General features: G+C 40.9%; 1 protein-coding gene across 2 annotated transcripts; it reads right to left on the bottom strand.

Annotated features, from left to right (window-relative positions):
• Window positions 1-4,987: 4,987 nt before the first annotated feature.
• On the bottom strand, window positions 4,988-8,520 carry CCL20 (C-C motif chemokine ligand 20). 2 transcript variants are annotated; one of them, XM_055574809.1, is made up of 4 exons: window positions 8,332-8,520; window positions 7,083-7,197; window positions 6,290-6,367; window positions 4,988-5,464 (listed from the first exon to the last, which is right to left on the bottom strand). In XM_055574809.1, the coding sequence occupies exons 1-4, from the start codon at window positions 8,408-8,410 to the stop codon at window positions 5,443-5,445; spliced, it is 294 nt and encodes a 97-aa protein (XP_055430784.1). In that variant the 5' UTR covers window positions 8,411-8,520; the 3' UTR covers window positions 4,988-5,442. The 2 variants fall into 2 exon arrangements, with proteins under 2 accessions (XP_055430784.1, XP_055430785.1); XM_055574810.1 differs by having other exon boundaries at window positions 7,083-7,194; window positions 8,332-8,513.
• Between the last annotated feature and the right edge of the window lie 818 nt (window positions 8,521-9,338).

The following is a 9,338-nucleotide window of genomic DNA, read 5'->3' as shown; positions in this document are numbered from 1 at the left end:
TCCTCAGTGGCCAGAACTATGCCTGACTCATAGCAGATGCTCAATAAATAGCTGTCCACTGAATGAATGAATGGGTGGAGAACATAACTTTCACTAAATAAACCATGATTTAATGAGGAAAAAAAGGACCGTGGTATGCGTCGCACTTCTGGGGAATAAGGTAGCAACATCACAATTGGGATTTACTCCTTGAAGAAGTACTGAAGTCTTTTTGATACCAAATTAAGAAAGTCTAAAATGTTCTATGTTCTAAAACATTGATAATGTTATGCTCAAAATTAAAGTAATGTTCAAAATTCTCCAAGCCAGGCTTCAACAGTATGTGAACTGTGACCTTTCAGATGTTCAAGATGGATTTAGAAAAGGCAGAGGAACCAGAGATCAAATTGCCAACATCTATTGAATCATCAAAAAAGCAAGAGAGTTCCAGAAAAACACCGACTTCTGCTTTATTGACTAGGCTAAAGCCTTTGACTGTGTGGATCACAACAAAATGTGGAAATTTCTTCAAGAGATGGGAATACCAGACCACCTGATCTGCCTCCTGAGAAACCTGTATGCAGGTCAAAAAGCAACAGTTAGAACTGGACAGGGAGGGAACAGACTGGTTCTAAATCAGGAAAGGAGTATGTCAAGGCTGTATATTATTATCCTGCTTATTTAACTTCTATGCAAAGTACATCATGCAAAATGCCAGGCTGGGTGAAACACAAGTTGGAATCAAGATTGCTGGGAGAAATATCAAAAACCTCAGATATGTAGATGATACCACCCTTATGGCAGAGAGTGAAGAACTAAAAGAGCCTCTTGATGAAAGTGAAAGAGGAGTGTGAAAAAGCTAGCTTAAAACTCAACATTCAGAAAACGAAGATCATGGCATCTGGCCCCATCACTTCATGGCAAATAGATGGGGAAACAATTGAAAGAGTGACAGACTTCATTTTTGGGGGCTCCAAAATCACTGCAGATGGTGACGGAAGACATGAAATTAAAAGATGCTTGCTCCTCAGAAGAAAAGCTATGACCTACATAGACAGCATATTAAAAAGCAGAGCCATTACTTTGCCAACAAAGGTCCGTCCAGTAAAAGCTATGGTTTTTTGGTAGTCATGTATGGATGTGACAGTTGGACTATAACGAAAGCTGAGCACTCAAGAATTGATGTTTTTGAACTGTAGTGTTGGAGAAGACTCTTGAGAGTCCCTTGGTCAGCAAGGAGATCCAACCAGTCCATCTTAAAGGAAATCAGTCCTGAATATTCATTGGAAGGACTGATGCTGAAGCTGAAACTCCAATACTTTGGCCACCTGATATGAAGAACTGACTCACTGGAAAAAACCCCGATGCTGGGAAAGACTAAGGCAGGAGAAGGGGATGACAGAGGATGAGATGGTTGGATGGCATCACCAACTCGATGGACATGAGTTCAAGTAAGGTCTGGGATTTGGTGATGGACAGGGAAGTCTGGCATGCTGCAGTTCATGGGATCGCAAAAAGTTGGACATGCCTGAGTGGCTGAACTGAACTGAAAAAGATGAAAAAAAAACAACAAAAGAACCGACATCAAAAAACATTAGACACCACAGGTGCTGCCTAAATGACCCAGAAACACCAGTCACTTGATCAAAAACTTGACACCAGCTAATTCCATTATATCTCTAAGGACTGCATGATCTTAGGTAAGGTCCTTAACTCCACTGACCCTCAGTTTCTCTATACCCAAAATGGGCATTAAAATCGTACCTACTCACTTTAAATGAGATAATACATCAATGATCTTAGCAAATGGTATTAACACATCACTTGTTGCTTACTATCTAGATTTTATTAATGGCATGATTACTACCCAAATCCAAACCCAACCCCTTGCATCCGTATGTCCTTTCCCATATTTCTCATGCTTCCCTATGAATACTATTGTGTGCCTCCAACTCATCTCCAGGATGTCCCTCTGGCCTTCCCTGACAATTCTTTCCTGTCTTTCCATCTTTCATTCTCCTATCTCCTTGCCTGGGTTGAAACCTGGGTCCATCGCAAATACAACACTCTCCCTGTGGTTTTTTTTTTAATGGTTTTCTCAAGATGTCCACAGGACCAGGAGCAGCCAGAGACCAGCATTTTTGTGCTTCCATGATGGCACTTCTTCACTCCTACGTTCCTCCCCATTCTTTGAAGTATATGTGTGTCATTAGACCATCTGTTTCCCCTCCTTCTGGCTATCAGTTGAAGGTCTTCATCAGTTCTTCACTACCCTTGAAGAATTTGGCCCAAATTCACCATCTCCTCTTTCATTCCTGTTGCTGACGTCTGTTTAGGCAATGTTATAACCATGTCACACAGTGCCACTTATCAAGTGGTTTTGGCCTGCTCCCCAAATCAGCCTCTATTTCCAACTAAGAGTCAGGGGACATATTAAGTGACACCACAGGAATGTAATCAACAAAAGAAACAAACGAAGGGAAACTCAGAAAAAAAAAAAAAAACCTCCTGGTTTCTTCAAAACATAAATTGCAAAGGAAAATGAGAAGGGTGGTAGTGGAAAGAAACAGACTAAAATTAAAAAGAAATCATACAATGCAGTGTGTGCACCTTATGTGGAGCTTCATTCAAACATATCAAACTGAAATAAATAAACAAATAACATAACCTTTTTGGGGAAACCAACTGGGAAATTAGAATGTTGACTGAATATTTGGTGATATCAGGGAATTGTGGGCTCATTCGTTTAGTCATGTCTGACTCTTTGCAACTCCATGAACTGTAGCCCACCAGGCTCCTCTGTCCATAGACTTCTCCAGTCAAGAATATTGGAGAGGGTTGCCATTTCCTTCTCCAGGGGATCTTCTTGATGCAGGGATCGAACCTGCGTCTCCTGCTTGGGAGGCGGATTCTTTACCACTGAGCCACTGGATATAACAGTTTGGCTTAATCTGCAGCTATTCCATCCCATACCCACTCTTTGCATATGTCCCGCTTTTGTCTAGTGTTGCTCAATTTATGGCATAATTGGCACTTGGGTGAGAAACTTCATTTCTTCATTGTGTCAGACTATCTCGTGAAATTTAATGGGTGTAGCATTCCTGTCTCCTACCCACTGAGTGCCTTAGTACCCCACCTTCAGACACTATGACAACTAAAATATGCCCCCAGGTATTTCCAAACACCCCCTGCTGCCCCTTTTCCAATTGGTGTCTCCTACTGGCCCTTCCTATTGCTGTTGTTCAGTCACTAAATCATGTCCAATTCTTTGTGACTCTATGGACTGTAGCCTGCCAGACTCCTTTGTCCATGGGGTTCTCCCAGCAAGAATACTGGCGTGAGTTGCTAGTTCCTTCTCCAAGGGATCTTCCCTACCCAGGATCGAATTCGGGTCTCCCACATTTCAGGCAGTTTCTTTACTGTCTGAGCCACCAGGGAAGTCCATTTAATATGCTTCAACTGCACTTTCTTTCTTCTGGAAACCCTCATTAATAATGCCCTACAGCCTCCCACAACTTCCTTTACCCAGATGCTTACCACCCTGTGTTGTAATAGCTGCTTTTTTAGTGGCCCCCTCCCTCTCCCCACACTGCTTGGCCCTAATTATCTAGAAGAGAGAGCAACAAATCCTAATTTAGTCTCTTGGTATCTCCAGCTTCACTTGGCTCAGTGCCTGGCTCATAATAGTACTCACCCATGTTGGATGAATACACACAGAAAACTGAGCACACTTTCCCTGATGATTCAATGTTGGTAACTGTGGGCACAGAGCTGCCTTCAGAGCCTATTGAGTCACAGCTTTTGGCTCTATACCAAGTGACCTGCCGTTGCCTGTTTTATGGATGTGTGTCTGGATTTTAAATCCTATCATCAGCATGCCTGCCTGCAGTAATCCTTTGTGGCCTTTGGAATCTGAAGCTGACTGTCCAGCCAGAGTGCTGTGTCAGGCACTCTGTGAGCTTAAGTGAAGGCCTGTTGTGACAGTAACTACCCTAGTCCAGGGCCTTTTTGTCTTATTTCTGAGTTCTTGCTAGGTTTCACACTCTCATTGTCTCTCCTCTGGTTAGTGAGGCAATGAGTTTTTCAAAACCCACTGTATAGTCATTTTTTTTTGGCAAGTGCTTAAAGGTGACTCGGGAGGACTTGTGAAGTAGTGAAACCTCTGCTGAGATGCCCATACCTTAGACCCTGCTGGTGACAGAAGGATAGACTCAGTGGTTTCTAAATGATCACTGTGTCTCTGCAGTCACAAAATAAATGGGCATACTTTTTTATTTTGAAAAATTTTATATCAAGAAACACTGAACTATGTCACAGATATGGAATCTTTCTAAATTATGGTTTAAATGACTTTGAATTTTAAAAAAGAATCAAAAAACCTTTCCATTATAATTCATATTGAATGAAGTCCAGGACCACAAGGGATAAAGACAAAGAGAACAACCCTGCATGCTTAGTCACTCAGTCGTGTTCAACTCTTTGCTACCCCAGGGACTGTAGCCCACCAGGCTCCTCTGTCCATGGGATTTCCCAAGCAAGAATACTGGAATGGGTTGTCATTTCCTCCTCCAAAAATAGAACAAATAGGCAAAGAAGTAAATGGGGAATACAAGTTTCAGAGCAGGACTTCCCTGGTGGTCCAGTGGTTAAGAATCCAGCTGCCAATGCAGAGGACGTGGGTTCACTCTCTGGTCCAGGAAGATCCTACATGCCATGGGGCAACTAAGCTGGTGTTCCACAACTACTGAATCTGTGCTCTAGAGCCCATGCTCTAAAGCAAGAGAAGCCACCACAATGAGAAGAACACCACAACTAGAGAGTCGGCCCCACACACCACAACTAGAGAAAACCCCTCGTGCAGCAAGAAGGCCGCATCACAGCCAAAAGTAAATTTAAAATTTTTTATTTAATTAAAAGAAAAACACTGCAGAGCATTTTAATATTTACTAAACCTTTAAATATTTTTAATATACCCCTTAATGCTATTTAACTCAATCAACAAACAATGTTTAGTTCTTTTATTTTCAACTTTTATTCTTCTCATCATTTTTGTCTTTTGCAAAGTAATTACAGCAATTTAGGAAACAAAGCTATACAAACAAGAGTGTTAAATGTCTTTTTAAAATAGCCTTCTGCTCAAGAAAATCCATGTATCTTATTCCTTCAAGCATAACTTTATACCTCATTCTAAACCAAATAGCTTATGGAAAACTAGTATTAAATAGCAAAACACACACACAAAACACACATATAAATAACATAACATAAAATAGAATATAATATGATGCTTAACAAAGCAAACTATGATGCAATATGAATCAACTTCACTAATTGGACAAGTCCAATGAGACACAAATCAGATAAGCTTTGAGCCCTCAACAAGGGGTAAGTGAAACTGTCAACTCAGCCAGGTTCCTTTCATTCTTGGGCTCTGCCCAATTCCATTCCAGGGAGCATCCATTTTTACATCCTTTTGACTCTTTGACTGCAAAGAGAAAAAGAAAAAGATAAGCAAAGATAGGGTGACAGGCAGGTGGGAATGTGTTTTGTGCCTACAGATTGACCCATACTCCATAGTCTCATTTCAGGATACCAAGCAGCTCAGAGGCACTATGAGGAAATCAAGGTTCAGAGAGGATGACCCTGCCCAACATAAGCCAGCTAGCCAAGGACAGAAGCAGAATGTAAACACTGTGTCTTCATAGTGAGTGTCTGACACCCTGGTGTGAAATGATTCTGTCCATGGATAAAATGTCACTCTGTTATCATCCATGAAATCAGAGCCATGAACCTCTTTTGAATTGTTTACTTTGTAGCTTTTAACAAATGAATGTCATGTAGTCTGTCAGTTATATACACAGGAGGCATCTTTGCAACAAGGATTGAATGCATAGCGGGATCTAACACATGATGTGAAAAAATAAATTAAAATGACCTGTAAATAGTTTAAAAAAAGTTTTGTTTTCATGTGCTCGGTCCCTCAGTCATATTTGACTCTGTGACCCCATGGGCTGTAGCCCATCAGGCTCCTCTGTCCATGGGATTTTCCAGATGGGAATACTGGAGTGGGTTGCCATCTCCTCCTCCCGGTGATCTTCCTGACCCAGGGATCGAACCCACATCTACTTGTGTCTCCTGCATTGGAAGGTGAATGCTTTACCACTAGCGCCAACTGGCCCCATTCAAATTACCCTTTAAAATTGCCATAGCACTTAGGCTAAAGCCTTCCAGCAAGCCTGTGATCCACCACTCTAACAGCACTAACCCCAAACATCTGGAGCAAGGTTGATGGACTGTAAAGGTTCCTTACCTGAGCATATGCACAACTTGTTTCACCCACTTCTTCTTTGGATCTGCACACACAGCTAATTTTTTCCTGGTGTAAAAGCTGAAAAAAAAACAAAAATCAGACAATTTGATTTATGTTTCAAGAAGTTTTAAATTTTTTTTTCACAGAACATACAATAGAAATTTCATATTCCAGTTGATTGCTCTACACCCTAAACAAGTCATTTGTTTCAGAGGTGAAACGAAATGAAAAAATAAAGCTTCTGATAAAGCTTGATGCAAGAAATGAAAGTGATTCTACCTAACTTTCTCTGCAATTTAACGAATGATTGTGCTCTAATATGAAAATAAAGTCCCAGAATTATTTAATTTTGTTGTGGTGGTTACATGACATTTGGGTATATACGATCAATAACTCACATCATTTCAAATATAATATCTTAGATACATCAAGAATATTATATGCGGTGGTATAACTACTCTGAGTTTTTACTTAGAGCTGCAACCACTTTCTGGCAAAAGATGCACATTTCAAAGTTTATGTCTTCCCTATTTTCCTAAGATAGCATCTTAGTTTATAAATTTATCTTCAAAAGTGATTTTGCCCTCAACTATGTTCATGTTTTTTAAACTAAGCTTTTGCCTTATTTCAGTTCTATTTAAAGTGAACTTTGAAGATATATGTACTCCTAAAACAAAGTTATCTTTGCCGCATCAGTAATTTCTGAATAAAACTCCAAAAAGGCAAAGCTTTTTCTACCTGAAATCCTCATGTATTCCTGATACAAATGAATTAGAATCCCTTAGTAACTTACACAACTGCATTGATGTCACAGGCTTCATTGGCCAGCTGCTGTGTGAAGCCCACAAGAATACTGGGGTGAAGTATTCGTTCTGTATATCCGAGACAGCAGTCAAAGTTGCTTGCTGCTAAAAAGAAATGAAAGGTATTGAGTCCACATGAATTAATTTATTCAGTGGTAGGTATCACAGAACTACTTGAAGTTGCGGAAAACCTAGAACCCGATTTATATGGCAAATTAACTATTTAAGGGAACAGTTCCAATGTCTTTGAGACCCAATTTAACATAGCTTTCAGTTGCCCTAAAAAAATTAGTTTGTGTGCTGGGAAATTTTGGTTCAATAATACAATATAGAAGCATATGACTTTTCACCAAGGAACAGCTCTAGTAAGAACTACAAACTAACAGTGTTTTATTTCAGTTCACTATAATCACTCAAGAATATGAATACCTTCCACTGGAAGAAACCCTTATATATAGTCTTTTAAATTCAGAAAAGAAATTGGCAGATTTTTAGTCTATTATCTTGGCTACTGAACATTGAGAGGAGGGAAAAGACAAGAAGGTACAAAGGAAAATGTGGCTTATAGGAGCTGCTAATATGAGCTACAATTAAAGACTTTTGAAACAGTAATATTAGTTAATGAGAATTTTTAATTTTGTTCATAAAAGTTCAACACTTGTATTTTCAGGAATGCATCTATTGATAAAAGTGATGTCCTCTTACAGCAATAAAGCAATTGCTGGACACTCCTCCAAGTTAAATTATAACCTGCTGTAAGGGATAATCATAGCCACAGAGTTGGCAAGTGATGTCCCAAGGCCTTGCAAGGATGAAGTCAGGTGTCATAATCCACCCCTAAAGGATGAGTTTTGAACTTTGGCAAAGCTATTTAGTTGAGAGGTGAGAAAGTTGGGGAAATGAGAGTGTTGCTTATGTTTCAAAGTGACCCCATTCATTGGTATTGTTACACAATTGACATCACTCCCAGAAATAACACTTTGGCCTTTCTCTGGATCTCGGAGGTCTCCAAGAGCCCATTCTGAAAAAATCTCTGCTGAGATTCACAGCAGAGAAAAAAGCCTGATAGGCAGCAGTAACTGTTCCCTCTTTGTAGCCAGTGAGATGACAATCCCCATCACTTCCTTTAGAAGATTTTCTAACAGGCTTCCATTCCCCTAGGACACCCCCAGAGGAGCTCAAGGCTTAGAGGAAAATGAAAAGAGTTCCTCCTGAGCTGGCAGAAAGAGCGACACTTACCTTCTGACTTGCTGCAGAGGTGGAGCAAGAGCACTGGCATCAAAGCGGCCAGGAGCAAGTTCTTGCTGCTGCACGTCATTGTCAACTTGAGGGATAGATGTCTCAGTGCTGGGTACCGAGTGCCTCGGGAGTGCTGTGATGTTTGATAGCAGCCTGGGCCTGGGATGGCCCTACTTATAGCAAATGTTGGGAATGTACAGAGAAGGCGTGTTCTCACGTGGGGTTTTCCCCATTGATTACCTCGCCCCAGCATGTTGTCACAAAGGAAAACCACAGGGAAAACTTCCTGTCTTTCCCTAATGTCAGGAAGGTGTGAAGGTCAGGATGGAGGGGGAGGGAAGGCTGAGAAGGGGAAAATCCTTTGAATTTGCAAAGAAAGAAAAGTAGCTTTGCCCTGTGTCCCAGAAGAGGTATCTGTTTTAACTTAATCTCTTGTCTCTGAGAAGAGAGGACAAGGATTAGCAGTGGTACAAAGGTCAGCCCCACTTAGGAACATTCCAGAATTCCTACTGCTTACACTCTGTGAGCTTTCCAGAGGCAACTGGGGAGGGAGAGGACAAGGTGGGACACCAAGGCATTTATGGTGTCATCATTCGTGCTCAACTGTCACCAAAGCTTTTGAATTTCTAGGTGACTATTCAGAGCTGGTAATACAATTCAAATTAGTGTTTCCAGTTTTGGTGGAAAATTTGCTGTTGTCGTTTGGTCTCTAAGTTGTGTCCAACTCTTTGCAACCCCATGGATTGCAGCCCACCAGGCTCCTCAGTCCATGACATTTCCCAGGTAGGAATATTGGAGTGGGTCTTTATTCCCTTCTCAGGGGATCTTCCCGACCCAAGGATCAAACCCACACCTCCTGCATTGACATGCTTTACTGCTGAGCCACCAGTACTGGAAAATACCAGCTCTTCAGGAAGACTCAAGCTTCGACTTCATTTAGTTTCAGGTTCACTCCTCTACATCTACATTAATGTGACTCGAATCAATACTGCAGCTCAGAAAGTGAG

Source organism: Bubalus kerabau, chromosome 3 (genome assembly GCF_029407905.1).
Source record: "Bubalus kerabau isolate K-KA32 ecotype Philippines breed swamp buffalo chromosome 3, PCC_UOA_SB_1v2, whole genome shotgun sequence".
Classification (NCBI taxonomy): Eukaryota; Metazoa; Chordata; class Mammalia; order Artiodactyla; family Bovidae; genus Bubalus; species Bubalus kerabau.
Note: the sequence above shows the minus strand (reverse complement) of the source record. Positions and strands in the feature narration are given on the sequence as shown.